Source organism: Bos mutus, chromosome 3, assembly GCF_027580195.1.
Source record: "Bos mutus isolate GX-2022 chromosome 3, NWIPB_WYAK_1.1, whole genome shotgun sequence".
Taxonomy (NCBI): Eukaryota; Metazoa; Chordata; class Mammalia; order Artiodactyla; family Bovidae; genus Bos; species Bos mutus.
Window position 1 is genome coordinate 82,418,104 of NC_091619.1, and position 27,362 is coordinate 82,445,465.

At 40.4% G+C, this 27,362-nt stretch overlaps 1 protein-coding gene and 1 long non-coding RNA gene across 4 annotated transcripts in view; one reads left to right on the top strand and one right to left on the bottom strand.

Annotated features, from left to right (window-relative positions):
- The window catches only part of NFIA (nuclear factor I A), a 400,772-nt gene extending 378,614 nt beyond the window's left edge, over window positions 1–22,158 (bottom strand). The window contains exons 1-2 of one of the 3 annotated variants that reach the window (XM_070367937.1): window positions 21,574–22,158; window positions 15,633–16,164 (exon numbers count right to left, since the gene is read on the bottom strand). In XM_070367937.1, the coding sequence (XP_070224038.1) occupies window positions 15,633–16,164; window positions 21,574–21,600 (559 nt within the window). In that variant the 5' untranslated portion in view covers window positions 21,601–22,158. The remainder of the gene's footprint in view (window positions 1–15,632; window positions 16,165–21,573) is intronic. The other 2 variants (XM_005891231.3, XM_070367936.1) reach the window with 2 other exon arrangements.
- Window positions 20,721–24,084, top strand: LOC138987241 (uncharacterized). The gene is made up of 2 exons (XR_011463707.1): window positions 20,721–20,982; window positions 23,765–24,084. It is a non-coding gene; the product is annotated as an uncharacterized lncRNA (long non-coding RNA).
- The last annotated feature ends 3,278 nt before the right edge of the window (window positions 24,085–27,362 follow it).

Consider the following 27,362-nt stretch of genomic DNA (forward strand, 5'->3'; position numbering starts at 1 on the left):
TTCCTCACTGGAATATTGCTGGTGTTGCTCACCAAAGAAGGCAGTCAGAATTTGGTCCCTTTTAGCAGTCTATGAAAACACAAAAGAAGACTTATTCCCGGTCTCTTTATTTTTTTCCCCCAGTCTCTTTAAAGCAAATTATTTTTTATATGATTTTATGTTTTTCTATTATTAAAGTTTTAGTTAAAAAAAAAGAAATGCATATTCCATCAAAATCCCTCCATTATCCTTTGCTGAAACCAGTAGGAGCTTTTAGATATGAAAACAGGGCCAGACAGAAACACTTTCTGGGAAAGTCTGCAGTGGAATGGTTTTGATAATGAACATGCCTAGAGAAATAAAATTGTGAATGCTGTATGTGTTGGGGGGAAGAAACTCTTATCTTCAGTTGGGTTCTGTTTCCCTTAGAGAGGCTTATGTTACCTACAATCAATAGGTCTCCAATTAAACAAAGAAGATTTACATACGCTGGTGCATTTTGGAGCTAATGAAATTGGTCTACCAGTTTTAATGAGAGTAAAGTATTGGACAGGAGCGGGGGGACGTGTGAGTTCATCGTATATAATTGGACCCAGCTCCTTAATTTGGATCTTTACCTTTTCTACCACTACTGCCCTTGGCCTCTCCCAACTTAGGAGAAGTAACCATGCCAAAATCTATCCTATTCAGCGAGGATAGACAAACAAACCTGCAAATGCTCACGAGAGATAAGGCTATGATTGACAGACACTTTCCCTGTAGAACAGGACTGTCTGTGATTCAAAACCAGAAAATACGTGTGTTCATCCTGAGGAGAGGATTCCCTTTTTAATCAAGATTGTGCTCTTCACAAATTTAACAGCATGGAATTAAAATCCTTTCTCCCTCTCCTATCAGAGTAGCTAGCACACAGTAGGTACTTGATAAATCCCTGTTGCTATAATATAGAAACGGATTTCTTCACATACACAGTGCAGCAATGGCTATACTACTCTATCACCTCCAAATCATTTTTCCTAGGAAAACAGTTGTGGTAAAAGCTAACACCAAGACCTTAGACAGAAAAACAAATAGCCTATATAATTTTTATAAATAAGTCCAATATCACCAAAGCTTTACTGTCAGAATTATAATTTATTTATTCTGAATTGGCAACCCATTCCAGTGTCCCTGTCTGGAAAACCCTAGGGAGAAAGGAGTCTGGCAAGCTACGGTCCATAGGATTGTAAAGAGTCAGACACAACTGAGCAAGCATGCACTCACGTGCGTATGTGTATATATGTGCACATACGTGTGTGTGTGTGTATAGTGGGTAAAGACCTGGCAGAGAAACAGGCTGCCCCTATATGTTCTGTGCACTAAAATTCTCATTTATGTCTTTGCATGTGCTCTCTCCAGTTTCAAGGTTAGTCGTGTCCACTGGTTCACTCAATCCAGAAAGGTAATTTACTTGTGTTAATTATCCCACATTTGTCTCAATATACCCTGTCCTTATTTAAACACTACATTTATTGTTTTGATAACAAATAAGAACCTTCAATCGGAGAAGGCAATGGCACCCCACTCCAGTACTCTTGCCTGGAAAATCCCATGGACGGAGGAGCCTGGTGGGCTGCAGTCCACGGGGTCACTAAGAGTCGGATACGACTAAGCGACTTCACTTTCACTTTTCACTTTCATGCATTGAAGAAGGAAATGGCAACCCACTCCAGTGTTCTTGCCTGGAGAATCCCAGGGACGGGGGAGCCTGGTGGGCTGCCGTCTATGGAGTCGCACAGAGTCGGACACGACTGAAGTGGCTTAGCAGCTTAGCAAGAACCTTCAATAATGCACAGCATTTTGAAAGGGGCCTTGTCACAAGCATAAGTCACTCCATAACACTAAGTTCCTTAAGTCCTGAATTCCCTTCTCAGAGTTCAGCCCCTGCCTCCGAAAGCTCAAGAATCCAAGGCTAAGACATCAGAGTTTACTGAAACATCACCCTGGTGGGAATCTGCGACTGGGGACTCATTCCAAACTTAAAGATGAGCAATCCTTTTTCCAGATGTCGGACTTAGACAATGAGAATCCCTTGAAACAATTTTCCTCTAAATAAGTGATTAAACAACAGCAAAGAGTATTATATTGACTCACAAATATAGACTCATAATTCTCCTGAATACATATAATTTAAAATATATACCATTAATGAGCATTGTTTATCATTAACGTGTTCAGTTTTATTCACATCTCATGAAAAAAAAAAAAATGGGAAACCAAAGAAAACAGAATTAAGGCCAGATCTGAAAAAATGCCATCCAGGATTACAAGTAAGTAAAGTGTGGGCACGGAAAGAGGAGAGAGACAGGGAGATTCTAAAGATTAGTAGCAAAAATGGAAAAATGTTCAAAGGTGTCAAAACTTTTATTATTTGGAAATAAGACACTCTTAAAGGAAACATCAGATATTCCTAAACTCATCAAGTAAATCCTGATATCTGTATCCAAGGGGTTTGTTTCATCTGACGTCAACATGATTTTCCCTGGAAGAAATGAACTGCTGACATTCCGTGAACTCTATCTTTGCCTCACTTCTCACCCTGACCGTCAAACAAAGAAATCTGTCTTGAGTTCCACGATGTACCCCATGTCACTATGACTAATCCAAAGCATTTTTATTTACAGTGTTCAGAATGAATTTCTATGACAATCTCATGCCATTCTCACGTGCCTTTTGAAAAATAATTACTGAACGAATCATTTGTTCTGTGCACTATATAAAGAAAAGCACCTGTATTAATGGCTGCAGAAACAGACTTCATTTTCAGGTTAAACAACAAGCAGATGTAACAGAGAACAAAAAATTTCCAATATTTGGGACCACCAGATCGTTGTTGGTGTCGCTGCTGTTTGTACTTCATTTACCAGACAGGCAATAGTTCCTCTCCTTTCTATCACCATCTGTACCCACTTTCCCAAAAGACCCTCACAGCTGCCCCGTTACCACACTAACACACACTCACACATACAGGACCCCCTTAATACTTGCCTGTTTTCTTTTCACAAGAGAAAGAAAGGCAGAGCAGTTTGAGACTTCGGACAACTTAAAACTCACTTCCATGTCAAAGTCCCAAGATTACTTACTTTCTTCGGAGATGGAGCAAAACAGAATGTAAATGGCTGTGCTTCTGGGACTTGGCTGTATTTTAGGAACGACCTGCAACTGCCACGTGAATTCACCACACTTGCTCTCAAGGCCTCCCCTTCCTTTTCGTTGGTCACTCCTTCATTTCTCCTGCTGTTTAGTTTCCCTATAACTCTGTTTTATACCTCTGCTGCTGCTAAGTCACTTCAGTCATGTCCGACTCTGTGCGACCCCCACAGACGGCAGCCCACCAGGCTCCCCCGTCCCTGGGATTCTCCAGGCAAGAACACCGGAGTGGGCTGCCATTTCCTTCTCCAATGCATGAAAGTGAAAAGTGAAAGTGAAGTCACTCAGTCATGTCCGACCCTCAGCAACCCCATGGACTGCAGCCTTCCAGGCTCCTCCATCCATGGGATTTTCCAGGCAAGAGTACTGGAGTGGAGTGCCATTGCCTTCTCCAATTTTATACCTCAGTGTTCCTCAAAGGAGGGCCTTAAAAAAAAGAAGGAAAAGTTTCTTGTATACCAGATTTCTCTAGAGAAGACATGCTACAGTGAACTATTAAATAATAGAAACCACCTGTGCCCTGTTCTGTCTACTTCAATTTGCTTTCCATTTATGTAGATATTTCTGACATAAGAAAACAAAAAATTTAACACTTACTAGTAATGTCATCAGATGACAGAATTCCTCAATGGAGACCAATCTTACGGGAAAAGGGCAGTATCAATTACTGGTTTTGCAAACGTTTAAAACTACATATGGGCTATTAGTTGGGAGAATCCTAATTTTAAAACATTGAAAACCTTAAAATCTTAGTTTCTGAGGAAACTTCATCTAAGATGGCATCAACTCATCTCCTAGTTTTTCCTTCAGTTGTGTATCTTTGGCACCTACCACAGTGCTTAATAGGTAGTGAGCATTCAAAACACGTTTGCTGAACCGAGTTGTCAACGACAAGGTTGAAACTGTCAGCGGAGGCAACCAAAATACATCTCCTATGACGACACCAACCAAGGGCATTCACCTTGATGCAAACGATAACAACAGACCACAACTGCTCCTCAACTTACACACGAATTTTCTATCTCCAGAGCTCCTGGATGCACAGACTTGCAAAATGAAAGTTTCCTCTAAGCTTCTTTCAAAGTATAAAGTTCTGAATCTATTAACAAACCAGGACAAAGGCTACTTGCTTACCACTTTCTAAACTTCAGAGAAGGGCATCCCTGGTGGCTCAGTGGTAAAGAAGCTGTCTACCAATGCCAAGGACACTGGTTCGATCCCTGGCTCAGGAAGATCCCACATGCCACCGGGCAACTAAGCCCATGTGCCACAATTATTTAGCCTGTGCTCTAGAGCCCGGGAGCCACAACTACTGAGCCCATGTGCTGCAACTACTGAACCCCAAGAATCCTAGAGCCAGTGCTCTGCAACGAGAAGCCTGCACTCTGAAACTAGAAAGTAGCCTTCACTATACAAAACAAGAGAAAAACCCGCACAGCAACGAAGATCCAGCACAGCCAAAAATAAAAATTTTTTTTTAAATTTTAACTTCAGAGAAAACAATAGCTTTCAGCACTATAATGTACTTCCAGAGAACAATTTTAAGCCCATCCATAAATTCCAAAGCAGCCCTTAGGGAGAATGATATACTCAGGAACACATGGAGATAAAAACAGGCCGTGGAAAGATCAGACCTGGTAACCAGCCCTAACCACTTACTAACCATGGACCAAGGACACATTTCTCAGCCTCTTTGTTTCTCAGCAGCATTAAGGTAATTATAAAAGCTCCCCTATCTAAAAGGTAAGATTTACATGAAGAACTAATAAAATAATGTATAAGAACCAACTTAAATATCATAGAAATGAACAACACTAGTCTAGCAGATCTGGCTTTCATCCTGGCTCTGCCACTTACCATTGGCCTAACCTTGAGTGAGCTAAGAACACTCTCTGAACCTCAGTTTCCTGAATAACAGGAGTAAACCACAACAAAAGGCATCTGCCATCTCCAATCGCCCCCACCACCCAACATGAAAAATTCTCCAAAACTTGGAGAAGTCCAAAAGGAAAACAAAGCAGAAACAAAGCAACCCACATAAAACCCAAGAAACCCATATCCACAATTTAGAAAACCAACAAAGCCAACCCTAAGAAATGGCACCCAGCTATGTAAACTCCTTTAAGTGCCCGAAGTGTTTAAAGAGTCTGTCACAGAATGCTCCAGCACAAAGCAAAACACACTGTTACAGCTGCTCTGTTCACACTTTTTAAAAGGTGTCGGTAATAAAGGGCCAAACATGCGACTCTCTGAATGTGCATGTATGCTCCTCTCCCATCTATCTGTCTGCCTCCAGTTCTGCTGTCTCATGACCTGGCCTCACTTACTCAGCATCACCCACCCCAGCACAGCACCTCTGAGGCTCAACTGCAAATAAAGTTAAAAGCTATGCATAATCAGTCTTTAGATAGCAAAATTGAAAATGTCTCTCTTTGAAGAATCACAAAGCTTTCTGTCTGAAACCTCTGACCTTTCTAGAGAAATCAGAGTCACTGTAGTTTAAAAATGTAGGTGGTAAAAGTACAAAGGATTACATTTATCCATTGTGCATGTTTGCCATCTTTTCTGAGATGAGGGGCAAATACCTTCAGAACAATTAGTTCTTCAATGCTAACATTTCAGGCTGCAATACCCTCATTCTCCAAGATCTGTACACATCCTGGGCCCAATGAGATGGCCCTTTTCTGTTTGTTTCTATTCCTATCTTACAGAAAATCTAAAATACACGATTTCAGAATCCCTTTTTTTAAAAAATAAGACTTTTGTCTGTACAGTAAATAAGCAGAAAAAATAATAATAAAAATTCATTTGAATCTTCTTAAAAACCACTGTCATCCTTGATTGGGTCGGAAGGGTAAGGGACTTTTAAAAGTACATGTAAAAGAAAAGAGATTTCTTGATAAAAAGTCCTTGTCACATATTAAGAGGCCATACAATAAAAGTATTGCAATGACTATCTTTCCCTGACAGGAACAGACAACAATAGTTGTGCTGTTGAACAGCATCAAGTTACAAAGACTTCATTCTCAGAAGTTACTTGAAACTACTTTCCCAAAGAGAACCTCCACCATTTAAAAGGAGGGGAGAAAAGCCAACTAAAGAAATCAATCAGAAACGTTAGTAACTCGGTAATTTTTATACACAAGGCATCCATGCAAAAATCCTGCCACAGTCCTACAGAGATGCAGAAAGCTTCTGCCAAATTCTTATCCCAAATCCTTGCTTCATCTTAAGTGTCCGTAACCCACTTATCTTTAACTTTCAATTACTTAACGCTAAAAATGTACTCTCAGGTATACACTGTTTTCCATCAACAACACTTTTAATGTTTAATATTTATGAATTATACTCAACATAAAAGATGTTTACTATTTTCATTCTTAATCTGCTATTATATCTGAGCCCATACAGCTCTGCTGAAGGTTTACATGCAGATGCACAGTATCTTAATTACTCATTCTACAGTAAGCTCTTTAAGCATCTCCATTCCTCATTCATTTGGAATGTTTAAAAATGCCACAAGAAGGGCTTGATGTCATCTCAACACTGAAATCCATCTGTCTATGGCCCTCTTTTGACTTTACTCCTTTTGCAGCCAAAATTTTCACAAAAGTTGATGAGAATTTGTCAACCTAAGGACTTGTGATGTCAGCTCCTGTGAAAGGCAATGGAATATTTGAAAGTGACAATGATGGGATCCCATACGTACAATATTCACTTTATGTAGGAGCTTAAACTTAAATCACTAATCTCTTCAAAATTAAAACACATAGAATTCTAAATGTTTCTAATAGGGGAAGAGGAAAAAGGTAGGGATATAACACAGAAGAGACAGTTATGAGTTTCCCATATTAAGTAATAGGTCCCAAATTTTGAAAATTAAATGAATTATTGATGTTGTAGCACCACAGTTCCTATTTATCCACTGACAAATACCTTTCCCTACCAAAAATTACCAATCGGATAAAGCTATATGACTCACCACAGATACATCTTCCCCAACAGCATGAACATGTTGTTGCACTAGCCAATCACAGGCTGGCAAAATTACAAAAGGAAATAAAATCAGCCAAACCATAGCAACAAAGACAACAGCCTGACAATGGCAGATGCTACACAGAAATACCAACAAAACTGCTAAATATTATTCATTTTTAAAATATGTTTTATTGCTACTTTCATTTCATCTTGCTTTTATAACCCATAGAGCATTTCAAAAATAGTCATTAAAATATATACATGAATATATATGCTCTGAAAACAGTTTTTGTTTGGAAACTCACAAGCTATTGGTCCCACCAGAAACTCTCACCAGAGACATCAAAAGTAGGCAGTATGGAACCTGATGGAGAGGACAGTGGGGTGTGAGCCCTATTTTTTTTATTGCAATCCTCTTTTGTTTCCAATTGAATCACTTTTAACACACACCTCAGGTTTCCCTTTCTGGGATGACATACTCCACACCCTAACTTTTAAATTTATTAGCACTTTTAAAAAATTAAACTTAAAAAGAAAGTCACATTTCTATTTTATTCTATGTAAGTTCAATTCAACAGCTTATTTTTTTAAATAAATATTAGAAGGATTCATATATACAATGAACAGATATAGTATAAATTATAATTATCATCTTTTTTCTATTTACAATTATAAAATTCATGTTGAGTGAGGCTCTAAACTTTTACACTTAAGTCATTAAGAACTAATCCTGCTGAAGTTTAAAGGAAATGAAAATAAAGGCATTAAATAAATTAATCAATAAATACATCAGTTACTTAAGGGCATTAACATGAAACTTGTTCCTATTTTCAATTTTTCTCCTTTGTCTTTAAAATGAAAAATCTACTTTTTTAACTAATAAAATTCCACTTTTTGCTTTTTTAAATAACTGTACAAAAGATCTTTTTGGGAACAAAGTAAATTTAAAACATTTAAATCTAATGAGGAAATTAAAATATATATATATATCTTGTGCATATTTAAAAATGTACAAAAATCTACCCAGTAAAATATTACATGCAATTATGATTTTTAAAATAATAGTTGCTTTAATTCCCAAAACATCTAGAATCAATTCATCTAACTTTATCTTACCAAAAAAAAAAAATTCTTAAACCTGTGTTATAATGCTTCTATTCACTAAACTTCTACATTCTAAAAACAAGAAAGAACAAGTCATTCCAGATTTTTGACCCCAACACTAACAAGCATGAGACCATTTCTCCCTCTTCTAACCAAGTGTGGCTTCATTTTGCGGACAAAACCTGAACTTCACTGTAAAATATCTCCGTGGGAAGGGTTTGGATTTTGACTTTTTATTGCCCTTTGATTTAAGGTAGGTGTGTGATGCCATTTAAGTGACATCCAATCCCTCTTTAAATCCAGACAACAGGATGTAAAAAGGGATATCAGACGGATCTGAATTTTATTTTTAAAAGAATAGGACACAGAATCAGGAGGCCTGGGTTTAATCTTGCTCTGCACAAGTCACTAGGCACCTCTGAGACTTGATTTTCACCTGTACAAATGGACAGTGTATTACTTATTTACAATACTCCAATGAAGTTTAAAAAAAAAAAAAAAAAACAGAAAGCTATAATGTATGACAAAATTTAGTACTGCACTTGCTGCAAAACAGACACTGAATAAAATTTATTATTAATATTTGCCCAGCTGCCTGCTTGCCTGCCTTCCTTTCTTCCACCCATCTCTTTTTCTGTGCAGTGCTGTGCTGTGCTTAGTCACTCAGTTGTGTCCAGCTCTTTGCGACCCCATGGACTGTAGCCCTCCAGGCTTCTCTATCCATGTGGATTCTCCAGGCAAGAATACTGCAGTGGGTTGTCAGGCCCTCCTCCAGGGGATCTTCCCAACCCAGGGATCAAACCCAGCCAGGTCTCCCACACCACTGGTGGATTCTTTACCATCTGAGCCACCAGGGAAGCCCCTCCTTCTCTCTACTCTTAATCTATCAAGGTCCAAAATACTTACCACTAGGAAAATATGTGAAAGACACGAAGACAAATAAGTTTAAAGCTCTCAAAAAACATGAAAGCTATATACCACTTCAATCTCCAGTTATTACCATCATCCTAACCATTTCTCAGGTTGAGATTAGCAATATCTCACAGACCAACACTTGCCAAATGCACAAATGAATTTATCTCAATCTTATCTCATTTAGTATCTCTTACAAACAAAACAGCAAAAATATCCTCTGCTCCAAACCTGCCACAATTTGTCATTTGTGAACGTATTCCTTTGGCTAAAAGGCCATGTTTATTTCACTAGAATATTAATAAGACTAACCCTGTTAGATAAAATATACTTTTACCCTGTGGAATTGTCATAGCAAAATAAGAAGTATTGATTTCTAATAGTTGGGGAAATGCCTAGGAAAAAAGCCATTTCTATCTTAACAGCAGCTAGAGAATTCTGATAAATTCTAAAGTTTGGATCAATCACTTCTAACAGTTGCCTTGGTGGGAAATGGCCAAAATGTTGACAACACTGTAAGTTTCCCCCTTGAAAAGCAAAATGGTAATAATAATAATAATGATTATCTCAGTAGCCCCCTTTCCAAGTTCATGCATGCCACAGTGTCCTTAACTGGACCCCTAAATGCTACAAAGAATTTTTGCAAAACTTTTCTTTCTAAAAATCTGAAAAGAAATTCCAAAAGCCCCCACATAGTTTCTCAGTCTAGAACATACGATGCAAAAAATGATGGTGAGATGGATTATAAAATTCTCCACCTGATGTCTTACTGCCTGGGATCCTTTTACAGTCATTACTTAAACCAAAACACTTTTTAGAGCATCTCCATTTGCAATTAAGTTCATAGTTTTATGTTTCTCTTAACAAAGCATGCCAGTTCATTCATTCTCTTCCTCCTCCACCTGACTTCTTCCTTCCCCTGACCTCACCTCCCAAGGATTTACAATTTTATGTTTAAAAGCAAGATCTAACCTCTAAATGACCATGGGAAAATAATTGCTGAAATGACAACAAATTGGTGTTTAGCACATTCACTGAATGCAATCTGTATTTTATGTTTTTCCTTCTATTCTAACCTCAAAATTGTTTTTAATAATCTATATTAACATTTGTGAGCAATTAGAATTGTTGCTGCTTCTGTGCAAGTTTTAAAAAACCGACAGGCTGTTCTGCATCCTCTGGAAGCAGCTTGAGGCCTTAACCAAGTAAAACACCCAGTCCTACTGTGTACAGCAGTGACCACAACAAAGGCTGTGGTTTCTCCCACACTAGCCCTAAATAGGTTTAAATTAATGCTATCCATCACGGGGTGGAAAAGCAGACAAGGCAAATCCAAGCCAGCAGCGTTGGGAAATTTCTTACCAACACTCAAACCTCTGAGCCATAAATGAGCTGACCTCTGTTTTACTCCAGAACAACCCTTTTTCCCTATTCCTTCTACTCTCTCTGCCTTTCAACTTCTTTCTCACCACATTCTAGGATAAAGAATATTTTTACTGCATTCTAAATAGAGGATATTGCTACAATCTTCAAGTTATGTAGAAAACACTCAAGGATATAAAAGCCATATTTAATCTCAAGTTTGTTGATTGGGCTAACTCCCTTAAAGAATGAAAAGATAAGTAGAAAGATGACATCTTCTAAAAGCTTGTGCATATACCAGTAAGTTACAGTACATCAATCAGCCACAAAATCCACCTTTGGTTTAAGGTTAGGGTTACAATTTGAAATAGAGTGGTACTAACATTAAATATCACTGTATATAATCTTACCCCATTCTTTTTCCAAATACAGTTTATTATTATAAATCAAAGAAACTAACCACACAACTATTTCTACTAGGCAGTTTATTAAGGTACTATAATGTATAGTCTTAGATTTGAGTGTAAACATACATACACACAAGCTCCTGCTAACAGGACATATTAACTATATTTTAGATACACAATCCTGCCACAAACATAGAAAGTTACCTTAAATTTAAAAATCATCACAATTAATTTAGCATAAAATTATAAACTGTAACAATCTAACATTATCCATTAAAATTTTTTTTATAATTCATGGGGTCGCAAAGAGTCGGACACGATTGAGCAACTGAACTGAACTGAACTGAATACTACTCAGTATGCACTGATAACCTTCCACAGATGATTACACTGTATTTCAGGTACCCGCTTTTTAGAAAAAGAAAGCATTTCCCTCTACTCTATCCAGCACTCTGTGTGCAGCCTGGATGTGCACACACATGCACACGAAGCGCACACACGCTCCTACACAGACACTCCTAATCTTACACCTGCTCTGAAGCAGTAGGAAGTGAATTCTCAATCTGTCAACATGACCATCTGCTCTATCTGCATATCACGGCTTCCTCTATTACTATATGAAGGAATGGCAATCACGAAGCCAAAATACAACTACGGTGCACCTGAATGGGAGTCTCTCTTTGTTGAAATGGAATAATATGTGGCCTATCAAGGAGAAACTAACAGTAACAGAAATAATTTGAATGAGCATTCAGGACAACATAATTAAGTGAACAATATCGTACAGGTAATGTGGTCATCAGGAACCCTGCCAGCAGGTTTCCAGGACAGGTACCAAGCTTCCCAGGCACCGCAACTCTTCCAGTAAGTGAGCAAACCTATATTATTCCTGGTCCGAACAACACGAAGTAAAGGTAGCAACGATGGGAGCATGGAAGCAATCAGTAACAACTGTACTGAAAACACTACTGTGCAAACACGGGCACTTTCCACCGTGAAACTAACAGGTACTCTGCTACCATTGGGAAAAGTTCAGTTTGCTCTGTCACGGGCTAATTAACAATTACAGCAACTACCTGACTTCTGTCCTGTATTTGTCTTTCAAAGTGAATGTTAAGGCAACTAAAAATACTTCCAATCTTAGAAAATTCCTCACCTGCTAAAAACTGAAGATGCTCATTGTGATTAATCGCCTTGGGGCCTAAAGCCACTCAAAACTTAGCAAAGGCCTTCGCTGAATTAAACATAATTCTATTTGTTTAACTTTAGTTTTTAAACATCTCCACACAGCTGCCTCAGCTTTCATTCTATCCCCCAGCAGGTAATAACTATAAAAAGTAAATTGTCACACTGTCATTTTATGGCCTAGATACAGCAACCTATCTCTATATAAGAGATGAGTCCTTAAAAAATCTAACCCCTTACCAAATTTAACTAACTCAACTGAGAATCTTTCTAGAATCTGATTACATTACCAGAAGTTATACAGAAGCAGTTTAAAAAAAAAAAAAAACTCTCCAGAAAGTTCTCGGTTGAGTGCCTACTAATGAACAAAGGTTAACTTTATCTAAAAGGTCAAATGCCTGGTGGCTAAGGTTATGACCTTAACAACTTAAATTGTGACCTTGCCACGTGCCGGGTATATTGTAGATTCTGATACAGATCATCTGGTAAAGACTAGTCATAAATTAGCTTTACTGTTACACGCCCACAAAGAAAACCATTTGCCACAATACCATAACATCTCCAAGATGTCATGCGATACATGGGAAGGACGACTCAAGTACAGACCAAATTCTGGGCATAAAATGGTTTTACTCTTTTGTACTTTTAACGAGATGAAATTCTCAGGCTTCTGGAATCACTCCGATTTCATTACACTTGTTACTGTTTATCAGCCACAAAATTCACAGTTCTAATGCCCCTTGATTTAGAGGGAATTAAAAAAAAAAGGAATGCAGTTTATGTATTGTATTTTGCGTCTCAATAACTTAAAAAAATCATCTTCTACACTTTTAAAAAACAACTGATTCTGTATTATCTTCCAGTATTTACATGTGTGTTCTAAGATTTCAACTTCCGTCCAAAGAAGAGGCTGAGGCATGAAGCAATAATTATTGTATGCATTTTTAGAAAGAAAAAAAAATCTTCTTGTGGCAATCAAGGGGGGAAATGGCATTTTGGGAGGAAAAAAAATACATTTAATAGAAAGGAGGGAGGGAGACTATAGGTGAAAAGGCCACAATGGTTTTGGCAAGTTTCTTGAAGCACGTTTCAGAGTCTCTGCCTCCTGCCAATACTGGCAAGTTCTCAAAACTTTTAAGGAGGTAAAAACATTGTTTAGTGTTTACAAATCTTCAGTATTATAACAGATGCTTGTCAAATCAGTTGTATGCGAGTTGACCGATCTACCTCCTATTTGTACTGGCAGCTTCCCTTCCACAAATAGCAGGCCTTTAAATCTCTGAAATCAAATTTGAGATATTTTCAGACAAAAGGCCATGAGCATCCCTCGGACCCTTCCCGGTGCGCGCAGAGGCGCCGCGGCTGCGCAGGGAGAGCCAATGGCCTGCACTTGGCCGGCATTCAGTCAACCGAGGGATTCTGGGAGGCGCAGGGAAACCGAACCGAAAGGTAGTCTGATCCACGGTGCTGGCAATAAATCTTTCATTAGCAATAAGGATGCTCACTCTTCCTAAGCAACCTTCTACCTGCCATTTTACCAACATCAACCTTCCGGTCCTTGAAACCGCCAGCAACTGTGTTGGCTCAAGGATCTGGAGCCATAAAACGGGCAAAAACCGTAAACAGTGAAAGAGAATCCAACGTGAAACGGCGAGAGCGAGAAGGGCTGCGTCTCTGTGAATCTAAAGGAAACGTTTACACCTAAAACTTAGAAGGGACGCTGCTCATACCAATAAGCGTAGAACGGGTATTCCGTTGTGATGTTACCTTCGAAGGACGCACACACCGCGATGGGCATCACTCGTTGGCACCTGCAATTTCCTATGTTGGTCCGTTAGAGCATTTATTATCATTTATAAAGTATTTACTTCTCCAAATATTATAGATTAAACACACGATTTTTGAAGAGTGTGCTCCCAAAGCACCTCTAATAGCCACACCTTTTTTTGCACCTTGCCCTGGCAGAATCTCTACTTATATTTATAAAAATAAAAAATTTTAACTCTGCTTTTACAGTAGACAAAGTAACAACAATAGAGTTAACCAAGAGTTAATAAAGGGCCGCTTGTTCCTGTTTAGAGGTCATTTGGGAGATGTTGCATTTTCGTTTTTGCTACCCAGAACTGGCTAAAGCAACAGGCACCTCTTATAATTAAGTATACATTTTCAAAAACCCAAATATTTGAAACACTTACAGATCACATCCTCTAAAATACTCATCTATCCCCTGCCAACAGAATGCAAATGATGATGTGACATGCTTGCAAAGTAAATTTCTCCAGTTTCTTATGTAAGGACAGATGGATAACAAAAGTTCTGTTTCTAAAACATATATTGAGAAAAATAATAGAGAATAGGCTATCAGATGACTTCTTTAAAAAACTGCTCACATTTTTAGAATTAAAAATGTTTTGCAAAACAATGGAGTGTTCCCTTTTACAGGTATCATCTTCTCTGCCCTTTGGCAAAAAATACATACATACATGCACCCCAAAACAACCTACTGGAAGGATTCCACAACCTTCGTTCTTCCATCTGGCTCAAGTAACTGCCATAAAGGTAATCTAGCAAGACCGATATGTACATATAAAAAGTCAACAAGTTTCACAAGACCTGAGCTTTCACGTTAACACAATAAGCCTTTTGTCTAAAACAAGACAAGAGGAACAAAGTAAAAATGCATTGTTTTATCCAGTCCTCAATAGTTTTATCCCGAATGCTACTCTACCTGCTGTAACAGACACAGGAAAAGCATGCCTTGAAAACAGCCTTGGAACAATAAAGAATGTTATTATGAATCAAAGCAACTCAATCAATTTTCAATATTGGTTTCTCAATTTGTTCACGCACTATACAGGTTTGGTTACTTTTAAGATTAACCTTTCCATCAACTGCTTAAAGAGTTGGATTGTTTTTTTTTCCCTTAGCAATCTTAAACACCACCAAGTATTCCTAACACAAAGTTAGTAAGTTTGTATTAGTGTGATTCTTTTTTCTTTATAAATGATCAGCAATTTGATAGCAATCTTACCTCCAACCTCTTCTTGATTAGAAGGGGGCTCAAGAGGCTCCAGAAGGTTTAAAACACTCCCAGAAGAAAAGCAACTAAAAACTTTGCCTCACTATCAAACTAAATGCTTTTTAACTAGATCACTTGCCAGTTAAAATAGACTCTTTCTTACAAGGGTTTTTAAGAGGTTTCTCTCACCCCTCATCAAAAAAACGTGATTTAAACAATATCTCATAATTGACTACCAACAAATTGATAACACTACTTGCCAAGAGAATTGAACCGAACAAGAATGCTCTCAAAGCTATGCTTTCCCACCTGAATGAAGGTGGAACCTCAAACTCTGCAGCATCTGGCTACTCTGACATTGGGCTACCTTGGACACCACGCTGTCCATATAGACGTGGCCTGCCATAGGGAGCTCAGGAATGGCCCAGCACACGCAGAGGTCATCAGGAAAGAAGCACCCGCGAGAAAGTGGACCGACTTCTCACCATCGCACTTACCTGCTGCATGCACAAAGTATGCCAAATATAAATCGAGTTCCTTAACAGAAACCCCTATGTGATGGGGCTGGACACAGAGCCCTGGATTAGAGCACTGCGGGGACTTTACAAGGCGCTCGCCATCAGTACTTTCGAGCGGAATACCTTTAAATAAAATCACCATAACAAGGTCCAACCTCCAGACTTTATCTGCCTGGCGGAGGCAGTCAATTCTTCGCATCTTGCCTTTCTGGTCTGGGTTGGAAAGAACGCAACACGGAGGCTTTTTCCCTGTAACTGTAAGAACAAAATCCTCTCGGTACTCAGGTCGGATATCTTTCCGCAACTTGGCCAGCAGTCGAGATGCCCACTTCTGTTTGACCTCTGGTTTTTCACTTAGCAACTCATCCTTCACAGCTCTCTCTTCTTCTTTTGACATACGCTTTTCATGTTTTTTGAAGTATTTTCGTTTTCGGGCCTGCAGGTTGAACCACGTGTAGGCGAAGGCTCGGACGTGGGGCAGAAGTGCTTCGATGAAAGGATGAAATTCATCCTGGCAAAATGAATCAAGACAAAAATATAACTAAAATGAAAACAAAAGGAAACAACATTTCTTTAGATGCTCACCTTTAAAATATGTATATATAATCCTATTTCACTTGAAATTTGATTCAAGCATTACCAAAATCATACATGGGATTGCTATGGGAAGTCCAAGAGGGGGGGTTAAAAATACTATCAGTATCGTGTCTCACAATCTCAAAGAAAAAAACTGTTAAAAGTAAAAAATGGTTTGTTATGTTACAGAAGTGTACCAGGTTCTATTGTCGGGCCTACGTCCCAAAGCCTTTAGACAGCCAGTGAAGTTTATCGAAATGCTTATAACAACATATAATCTTAACCCTATTTCAAGGAAGGCATATCTAATTTTGCTCCAGCCTTGACCTCACTACTTGTAGTACAGCCAGGGCTCCGCAGCCAGATTGGCAAATCCTAAACATTTAGATGCCAGTCAGTGTTGATGTAAGTCTAGGAGCAAAAATCATCTCCACGCTCAATGGAAACAAAGACTTTCCCTCTAAAAGTAGTGCGTGTAGACTCTGATCTGTTTCTTAGTCATTTTTGTAACATTTTAATTCCTTTTTAAGTATTACAGTTAACACAATTTTTTTTTTTACTCAAAAACTTAGAAAAATTTGGCAGGTCCATATATAAAAGAAGAAATGGATTTTATATTTGTCGGACTAGAATAAAAGATCTATGTCCAAGACATAATTGCTGATATTATGGAAATGAAACAAAAAGGCAAAAAAGGGGGGAAAAAAAAACAAAAGCATTCAAGCCAGATAGTAAACAGAATGTGTCACTGTGACAACACGGTTGCAACTAAATACATTCAGTTTACTGATGTGATTGTGAAATACCTTCAGCAATAATCATCCCTAAAGAACAGAGTACCTATTTAAATTTTGAAAATAGTATTTCAGGTTTTTTGTTCTCACAGGGAAACAGAGAACCTGGTATATTCAATGCTTATGAGACTACAGGAAAACCCTCATGCTTGCCTCTTAAAATTCAAGTAATTTGAAAATAAAATTTAATCTAAAACATTTAAAATTTTCTTACTCTTTTATTGAAAATACTTGATTCTTTTGTTTGACATTTTCTTAGGAAACAGAAATATAAAATTAAAGGAAAATTAAACAGTAACCTCCACAAAGCTTTCTGAGTACATCTAACTTTTGATTAACCAACCCACACTAATCTTACATAACTTCTCCCCACTGCACAACCCCCACCAAAAGATAAATTATTTACTTTCAAATAAATGAGGATAAGGAAGCCAAAGAGATATTTGATGACTTTTTTAAAGGGTGGAGGACAGACAAATATAAAATGCATTCTTTAAGTTTGGAATATACATCTAAATATATACTTTGGAGGCACAAGTAACTATAATGTCCAAAATATTAATACTATCAAACCAATTATTAATTTTTAAATGTTAAAATATAAATTGAGTGTTTAAAATTGGTGAAATATTTTAACAGTCAAGCCTGTTAAAATATAAATTACAATCATTTAAACACTACATATGACTGCTTTTTAGGTAAGTTTATATTAATATACAATAAATCATTTCAATAATTGACATTTAATTTTTTCCTCTCTCAACAAATTTCAGGCTTTGTATTTCAAGTTTAGGCTTGAAAACTGCTCTTTTTCAATAAAAGAATCCAAAAGCAAAGAAGTCAGCCTTTATAATGCATGTACATTAAGTGGAGAGAAAACAGAGAAAAATACAAGAATTATATTATTCTTTCCTATATACCATTTGCACTTTAAAATTTCTGATGTTTGGGTATCTTTTCTACTATTATACTTTGAAAGAGAGAAATGGGGTGGGGGGAGCATTTTTCAAGCCACAGTTTATCTAGCAAGGTATACACCAAACCGCAGAGCATTTAAACATTACTAAATTCGGAGTTCATCCTTGAAATGCTCTAAAATACATAAATTTAGGATTTGAAACACTCCTTCACATTGACTGACTTTTTTATATACACAGGACATGCGGGGGACCAAGGCTCTCTGGAATTATGCAAAGAAAGCCCGGAGTCTACCTTAACTACAAAGTGAGCTTTCACCAAAAGGAGGATTTCATTTTAAAGTCTCAGCACCATTTTAAAATGCAAAGAATAAGTTAGCTCCAAACATTCATATTTATGTCCAAACCTAGTCTTATTAAAGCACTTTAATAATGATAAACATTTAAAATAAATCTTCCAATGTGACATTTAAGTGTTCAAAGATATCCCAATATGCTTCTCAGAGAACTGCGAACTGCGTTCACTCGTGTTCAAAAGGATTTTGTTTACCTGCCAACCAAATGCCCACATATCTCATCAAAAAAATCCTTAAATGAGGTCAACTATGTCAACTAATCATTAAGAATAATCTAAGTCCCAATTTTGCATCAAAAGTATTTACAAGTTTTTACTCCCCAAAGGTTTTAAGAATATGCCAATAAAAGTGCACAATATTTTGTATTTTTTATGACTCAGTCACATGCACAATGATAGTGCTAGTTATTTTTCTCAACACACAATTAGAAATATTCCAGAATATCAAAACTAAAGGCTATCATTCACTTGTAGGAAATGTCCAGGCATAGCATAAATTAATTTTTAAAGAAAAAAACAGTATGCCCTTATAAATCATGTTGTTGCACATATCGCCATAAGCTGTGGAATATTTAAAAATAGTCAAGAGAAAACAAAAAGAATATTTTACGTATGTACTCGGTGAGAAAGTTACAGGCCAGCAATAAAAACAAACCTGAAAACCTGTTTCAAAAGCAACAGGACTTGGAATCAGCATCTTCAATGTTCATCTGTTCGCAAGTAAGCCAAGTTTCAGAATCACGGAATGCTGATATTTCTGCAACTACTTCTTTGAAAGGTTCACCTATAAATTTCTACTGTTATCATTCTATGACCAGGTACATGATTTGGTTAAGATGTGCCCACTTGGATTAAACTATGATGTTTGGCATTTTCCTAATAAAGTTTTTAAAAATTGCATTCACGTATATGGAGTCTATTCTTTCATTTAGAGTCTTTTTATCACTATGCTTTACTGGACTTTCTTTAATGACCAATAAACTTCTTTTTTGTTTTTAAAACTGGCTCTAAAGCTTTATAAATATTCTGGCAAGTTAAATACATTGTGAATCAATTTTTTAAAAGAACAACTCATAAAATACATGACCCTCATTCACTATTTAGTGTACATTTTCTTTACAAACTGTTACACTAAGTAAGCATTTCTCTTGGTGTTTCCAGAAGAAGGCCTACTGAATGTATCCATCACAGGGCCAAATAGGTTTTTGTTTTTTTTTTAAAAAAAAAACTTTCTTAATGTGATAATGGCTCATGAGCTGTGAGAATCCTGTAACTGTGTTAAATACCTGACTATGCCCTGGGCCTACATGCGTACACTGGTATCATCATATATGCACCATGCCAAAATATAAATTTATCTATTGAGAGCTCACTGAAGAAGTCGCTGAAGTGTCTGCTAAGTTCCCTCCTCACAACAGCAGCACCACTGGTATTATCTACCAGTTCTATGTGTTGCAAACTTTTGCCAGCTAGAACTTCAGCCTTTGAATCTCAGCATTTTCACTGTAGTCATAACTCATTCAAATTATCTTACACTTTGCATCTTATCCATATGCAATTGTGAACCTTGCCAAAAGTGGTTGGAAAAGTTTCATTCCATACTTCCACAAGTTACTAAAATAGTAACTTTGGAAGTTTGTTAGGGAAAAATAAAAAACTTTTACAATCACTGAAAGCAACTGCCATCCATTATTAATGCTAGGCCTAAATCCCAAATCGACCATTTCAACATAAAAGATATATTTAAGAGTCTTCTGAGATCAAATAGCCGGTAGATGACTGTTAGATATTGCAATAAGAAGGGATGTCATGTGGGAAATAAATACAGAATCTAGACAGGAGAGAAGAAACTATGGATACTTTTTAGTCTTCCAAAAAGAATTCCGGATAAACCGTTATCTCCTGCTAAATGAAAGCAAGAAGTGGTAGCAGGTTTTTGTAGGGAGTGGTGAGTAAACATTTTACATGAAGCATACAAACTTCATGTACATTATTAATGGTCAGATCGCAATGTACCAAAACAGTATGAAGGCTCACAGTTTTCTTCAAAAAAAAAAAAAAATTAGCGCAAAATCACTTTGACTTCATGCCTTTTGGTAAAAATAAATAAATAAATAATATATTCAATAGGGACCAGATTTGGAGCCTTGAAGTAGCAATATTTTGCCTGGGGGTAGTGCAGACAGGGGCGGGATGGAAAGGGAGGACATGGAAAGGAGAGGCGCTGGGGCGAGAGAGACCCACGCTCCGAGTTAGGTCGGAGGGGAAAAGTTGCCCCAGTCCTGAGCGCGGAGCTGCCCGAGTCGCGTTGCGGCGGCGGGGGGAGACGGGTCCGACCGGGCCGCCGCTCGGGCTCGCGGCTGGGAGCCCAACTCCGCCCGGCGCGCCCCAGCCCGCGGCCCGCGGCCTCGGCTGCTCGCCGCCCTGCGCAGCGTGGGCTCGTCCCGGCACGGAAACTTTCGCTCGGGAAAGCCAGCGGGCGACAGGCGGCGAGGACGCAGGCTCCACCCGGCCGACGCGGGGGAACGCGCGGCCCCGCAGCCCCGCAGTCCCGCTCCGCGGAGCCCCGGGGCCGGCTCGCCGCCGCCCGCCCGGGTCCGAGGGGCGCTGTCTCGGCTGGGGCCCGGGGCGCTGGCCCGCGTCCCTCCCGCGGCCGGACCCCAAAGGCTGACAAAGAATAAACAAAAGTAAGAGTTTGGGGCGGCTGCGGCGGCGCGGGCTCCGCGGGCGGGCCGCGGGCGCGGGGACCTGAGTTCTCCCGCAGCCGGGGGTGCAGCGGCCCCGAGCGTGCGGGGCGTGCGGGGGGCTCCGTCGGCGGCCCCCTCCCCGGGCGCCGCGGAACTACAGAAACCGGCCTCGCGCCTGCAGAAACGCTGAGTCCAGATTTCAGCGTGACATGAGCTGCAACCCCGCCGAAACACGTGCGGGGCGTCCGAAAACACCACCGTTCCGCAGTCAATCGCCCCGATATTAATTAACGCATTAATAAGAGGGCGCCATTAGCCATGTGCCCACACAAATGGCCGTGCAAGAGGAATGCACCCGCATGGAAACAAAGTTACTTTCTTAAAGCTGTATTTCTCCGCCCCCCCACCACGAGCACACGCGCGCACACTTACACACACACACACAGAACACGCGCAGATATGGGCACACCCCGGGACACATGCCCCGGGCCCTGCTAGCGCGGGGTCCCCGGCACCGCCGGCCTGGCCCCAGGTCTGCCCCCGCCATCCCGACCCCCCCGCCCCCGACTCCGCATCCAAACAGCTGCTTACCTGGGTGAGACAGAGCGGAGAATACATCACTGCCGGGCGGTGGGGTGTGCGTGTGCGTCTGGTGTGTGCGGTTTGGAGGTGTGCGTGAGTGCGGGTGAGAAAGAAGAAAGAGGGAGAGAGGAGGAGAGAGAGAGAAGGGGGGAGAAAAAAAAAATCAAGCCTGCTTCTTGCGTTCACATTTCCAACTCGGCTCAACTGCAGCCAGCCAGCGCTATTGCCGCTCCATGAGCTGAACTTTAACCCCGCCTAGAGTTTCCCTACACTCCACTATACATGTCTACTGTACGCGGGCGTTAAAGGCATAGCGCACCCTTTCCCGCTCCCGCGCCCGCCGGCCGGGTGCCCGCGAGCTGCCCGCGCGCCCGCCTCCGCTCTGCACCGCACCGCACGGCCGCCGCCCGCTCGCGCCGCCGCCGGTGGGGGGGGGGGGGCGTGGGGGAGGGGGCGGCTGCGGCGCCGCGCGGCCAGCCGGGTCCCGAGCCTCCGCGGCCGCTCGCGCTCGCTCCTCGCTCGCTCCCTCTCTCGCTCCCTGGCTCGCTCGCTCGCTCGCTCGGCCCCCCCCTCACCCCCCCGTCCCCGCTCAGCGCATTACTGGGTAACGCAGTGAGGAGCAGTTACAGTCTGTACTCCCGGGCAGCTATAGGCTGCCACAGGATGTGCTTAAGCAAACAAAACTACTTTTCCTCGTCCCCATCCCCCAACCCCCGCCGCAGACCTTCGCGGACCTCGGTGGAGGACTTGGGCAACTTTGCCAGGTTGCCCTGCACCCCTCGATTCACTGCGTGGGCACGGAGAGAACCGCGGAGAAAGCCGAGCGGGGTAGGGGGGGGCGGGCTTGCAGATTTGCATGTATGCAAATTTAAAAGAATCAGACCTCCTAGGTAACTTTTTTTCCCTTCTGAAATGCGGTACGGCTCAAAGCATTGTAATCTCTCCAACGAAGCTTTTTGTGGGAATAGATCGTCGGCAGAGGTAATTATGCACAAAATCCTGCAAACTTTGTGCAGCTTCAGTCCTATGGCCTCCAGAAGCGGGGGTGGTGGGGGAAATTTTCACAAGGAAGATTCACCGGATTTGGGGGCTGGGGTAGGGGGGTTGTCTGGAGAAAGGGAGGCGGAGATTAACGAGCATTCTCCCTCCCAGGACTGTGAAACTAGTGGGTTTGAGCACAGACGCCATAGAAAAAGTTCTGTCACGTTCAGAAACAACAGTGGTTTAGCTGTGACATCTTTTTCTTTTTAGGAGGGAAAAAAAAACGTGAAAGGGATGTCCCCTTAGGGAAGGGAGATATTCTCGTCCACAAACGCGTGCCCAGAACTGGACACAGGCCTGTCATTACCGCCCCTGTTCCCGGGACACCTCTGGAAGGGTGCCTTTTAAGAATCCCCTCTTTTTCCCTCCCCCAGGTAATAGTTCTTAAAATGGAAAAGAGCTTCCTGCAATTATTTTAGGTTTGCTAAAGTATTGTTTTGGCAGAAAAGGGGGGTGGTTTTTAGGGTTTGGCAAGATGCCAATAAGCCTGCTTTTCCAGTTTTTTTTTTTTTTTTTTTTAACCTCATATTTTCTCTCTAGGTTCTCCTCACTGCTGGGAAAGGGAAAGAAAAAAAAAAGTATACCTTCTTCCTCCAAACCCCCATTCCATCTCTTCTCATCTCCCTCACTCTAGTTTGCAGCCTTCTGCATTTTCTTATCCTCAAAATTCCAAAAGGGAAGACGACTATATGGCGATGAAAGGCTCTCTCTAGCACACAGACAGGGGAATGTGCACCTTGGTGGAGGTTGCCCATCTAGAGAGCCTCTGAAAAGAGGAAATTCCTGTAGGAATGCCCACTCTGCGTGTGTGGATGAGATGATGTGTTAAGGCCACTCTCATTCAGACTCTTCCCCCACCCCACTCTCTTTTTTTAAAAAGTAAGGGGCAAGAAATATGCTCCTAGAGAAAAGAAAATGAAGTCCTCAAATATTCTGCATCTTTCTAATGTGATTTTATGCTTGTTCTCCAGTTACTTAATAGCCAAAATAATTCCTGGCTTCTCAGGAGACCATTTTCACACTCCCCCGCTTCTAAATATCCTTGGAAATCTCTCAGGTTATTTATTAAGGGGTGAGGGGAAATAATGACTTAAAACTTTAATAAAAGAGCCCCGTTTCCCAAACGACACAACTGCTTTTTTTCCTTGCTTCCTCTTAGATTTCAGTAGGAGAAAAACGTCCTAAAAGGATAGCCGAGTTACAGAGACAACATTCCTGGCCACGAGAACCCTTGCTGGGATCTATAACTTCAACGCGCTCCAAGTTTCCTCGATAGAAGTTTCTGGCTGACAGTTCCAACATGTAACTGAGGCACAGTGAGAAGTTATTGTTCAGAGTGTGTACTCTTGGGAAGCTCTCTTCCAGAGAAGATTAAAATCTTTCTTTTGGTGTATTAAAAGATAGACTTCACATCTGCCACTTTCCAAAACAGTAAAGATTCTGAGTTTTAATTGAATCTCAAGAAAAAGGAAAAGGATTTTTTTTTTTTTTTAAAAAGCACTGGCACGTCGCCCTGGTGTTTTTTTTTTTTTAAATGGGGAAAAGTAATTTAATGCTGATATTTCTACTTTAAAAACTTCTTTTGTTGCAGCAGTGGATGTGCCCGCGATTTCCAGCTTTCTGCGGTTAGCAATATTATCTTAAGTAACTTTTGGCGCCCTTCGTAAGACTTTTGGATATGGGACGATTGTTTGCGCCCTCTAGGCAAGGGCTGGATCCAAGTTCAGCACCAAAGCCCTTCACATCCGCTCCTGCTTTCTCTGCTATCTCCGCCAGCTCCCGCTCCCTCCCCCGCGGGAGGGGGGTGGGGTGGAGAGGCGGGGGAAACACTACAAAGCCCAGCTCCAACTACAGCCTTTGGAAATCGGACTGAGAAAAATACAGTAGAAGAGTTACAGTTACAGAGAGGCTTCTGGTAACTTTCTCTCCAACAGGCATAAATTTAAACACACACACAAAGAAACAGATGTTCCTCAAAGGGCAGTCTGGGGGTAAAAAACATTTCCAACTCTCTCCCCTGGTCCCAAGTTACAAAAGTAAATCCTTGTCCAGAGTTCACAAAGATACTGAGACCCTTCAAACAGCACAGGGATGAAGGGTGAAGAGAAGAAAAAAAGGATAGTGGAGAGAACAATATAGGAAACACAGGTGAAGTACAAAAACTAGTTTACTGCAATCATATAAATGACCCATTGTTAGGAAGGATAAACCCCTTATTGGAAATAACCACTCCAATCATTTATTTTGTAAGTGCTAGGAGACTGCCTTGAAATGGGATTGTCTCTGTGCAAAGGAGGCTCCTGTCATGCTCTCTGCTATCCATATTCTTCCTGGCACAGAGCCCAGCCTTGCATTTGCTGTGTTTTATTTGCAGAAATGTTACCTTGCCAGTTTTAGTGAAATCCTCTTAGATATATAAATTACGTCAATAAGGATTCACTCATATGTGCATCTCGGATACCTCTCATTTCAGAGGTTACTTAATAGGAAGATCTTGTTAATATGATTTAGATTTTAATGTACAAAGCAGTGAAGATAAAAGTGGGGTTCAGAAGTGACAATGCCATTTACTATAGTTCTTACCAAGACTAACTTTATTACTCACATTTCCCAAGGTTTTCCTTCTCTAGTTTTTTGACCTGCAGTCACTTGTGTGCAGATTTTTCTTATATGCATATATTCCTAAATTGAATCATGTTGCTTAACTGAGCATCTAAGCAGATTCTTACATCAGATTTCCAGGCCAGATTTGATTAGAAGGCCTAAAGCCTTGGGAAATAGCTGGATGGGAATTTAAGCCAAAGATGGGAAAGAGCCTCTATTATTTTCCATTCATTTTCCAACAGAAGTAGGTGTCTACACTGCTCATAGGGAAGGAAAAGATGGATATATTTTAGTCAGAGGCTGCCAGTTACTGTCTCCAAGACAAGCTGCTGCTGTTGGTTTCCACAGGATTGGTGTCAAAGACTTGTTCAAGAGGCCAGACTCCAGTGGAGAGTTAGCAAGTCAGCAATCTTCCACACACACCCTCCACAGGGGTTAATGTGGTAACAAGAAGAAATGTGCAGTTGGCCAGTCTCAATATCCTATTCGCTACTGACCATATATTAAACAGAATTCAAGAAAAGTCAAGAAAAACACTCTCCCCTTCTTCCTTTCAAATGTATAAAACAGCTGTCAGTCCACCTGTGAAACAGTCTCTCCTTTAAAACTGTTGTTTAGAGTTCCAGAAGAGAGGCTTGCCTATTCCTTCAAAGTACCTGAAAAGCCAAAGCTTCTAAGATAAACAGAGAAAGACGTTTTGCACTGCTAAGCATGCAATACATTACTTTCCAAAGCTCACTACAATCCCATAGTTTATCAGCCACACATTTTTAAAAGTTGAACAACCATCTTCCACAACCGTTAACAACTTCCCTGAATTTACAAATAATCATTCATGCAAAGTTAAACATTTCTCTAACAGAATTTTTTTAACTTTTTCTAAAAGGCAAGGAAGGCTTACATTCATGCAAAACAAAACAACCCCACGTTAATTAAGTTCTTTTTTTCTTCTAAAATTCAAAAACTCTTTCCTATTGTGCTTGCTAAATCCGGAAGAGCTTGTAGCTTTGACAGCTTGAACCACACCATCCCCTTCAGAGCCGCAGAGAACTTCAGATCTTCTCTGTCCCGCCCCCTCTGGCTACTGAGAACCATTGTACACCCAAGCTTGGATATGATTGGGTAAAGCTTTTGTCAATCTCCCCTATGGTCCCATTGATTAGAGGATCGAATCGTCAATTATTCTCCCGGTCCAGACATTTCTTTTCGGGTTAGGTTGACTGCTGAGGCCAGACGTCTTTTTACAGAACAGAGCACGTACAGGATTTTTCCCCCCCTTTCTGGAACCGAGCAAGCGCTAGGAGGAAAAAAAAAAATCTGTCAAGCTCAGCAATTTTTTCAAATCTCGGGGAGGAAAAAAAAGGAAACCCGGTCCTTGATGTACATAACAAGAAAAGAAAAGCCATCCACAAAGCTACATCTTTAAAACAAAACCATCACAATAGACATTTACCCAGCAATCACTCCAATGCATATGCAAGCTAGAGAAATTTTAAAGTCTTAGCCATTAAACAAAATCATTCTACCATTATTGTTGTTTATAAAACGCGTACCGTATAAACGCAAAATAGAAAGTTTAAAGCTGAACCACGTACCACTGCAATGTAAAAAGAGTACGTGAGAAACTGAGAAACTTTAAAATGTTCAGACGAATTGCTTCATTAGTTGTCCCCCTTTTTTTTGCATTAAAAAAGACATCTAAATAAACTTGGAACCGTTGAAAACCCGGAAGAGATTTTTTTTAAGCTGTTGGCCAATTGCAGGCTTCTCGGAGACTTTTTTTTTTTTTTAACTCCAAATCAGGAGGCTTTTGCAATTGCAATACGCGCTCTCTGCCTCTCTCACTGTCTCTCTCTCCTCTTTTGAAAGCGATCCAACCCCGGCTGGCTGGTTCTCAGATTCTCTCTGGTTTTGCCTTGTGTGCTTTGGATTGTACGAGACTTTGCAGAAGTTGCAATCGATTCGCAGTCTCTCTCTCCTCTCCCTACCCCCTTGTTTATTTCCGCAATCGCTGCAATTTGCATAGTAACCACGCACGAGGCGGTGGGGGCCGGGAGGGGGCAGGGAAAAGGCCTTGCCCCCTTCTCCCCTCCTCCTGTCTCTCTCCCCGCCAGTCTCCTCCTCCCCCACGGCTTGTGGCCAATAGGAGCCCC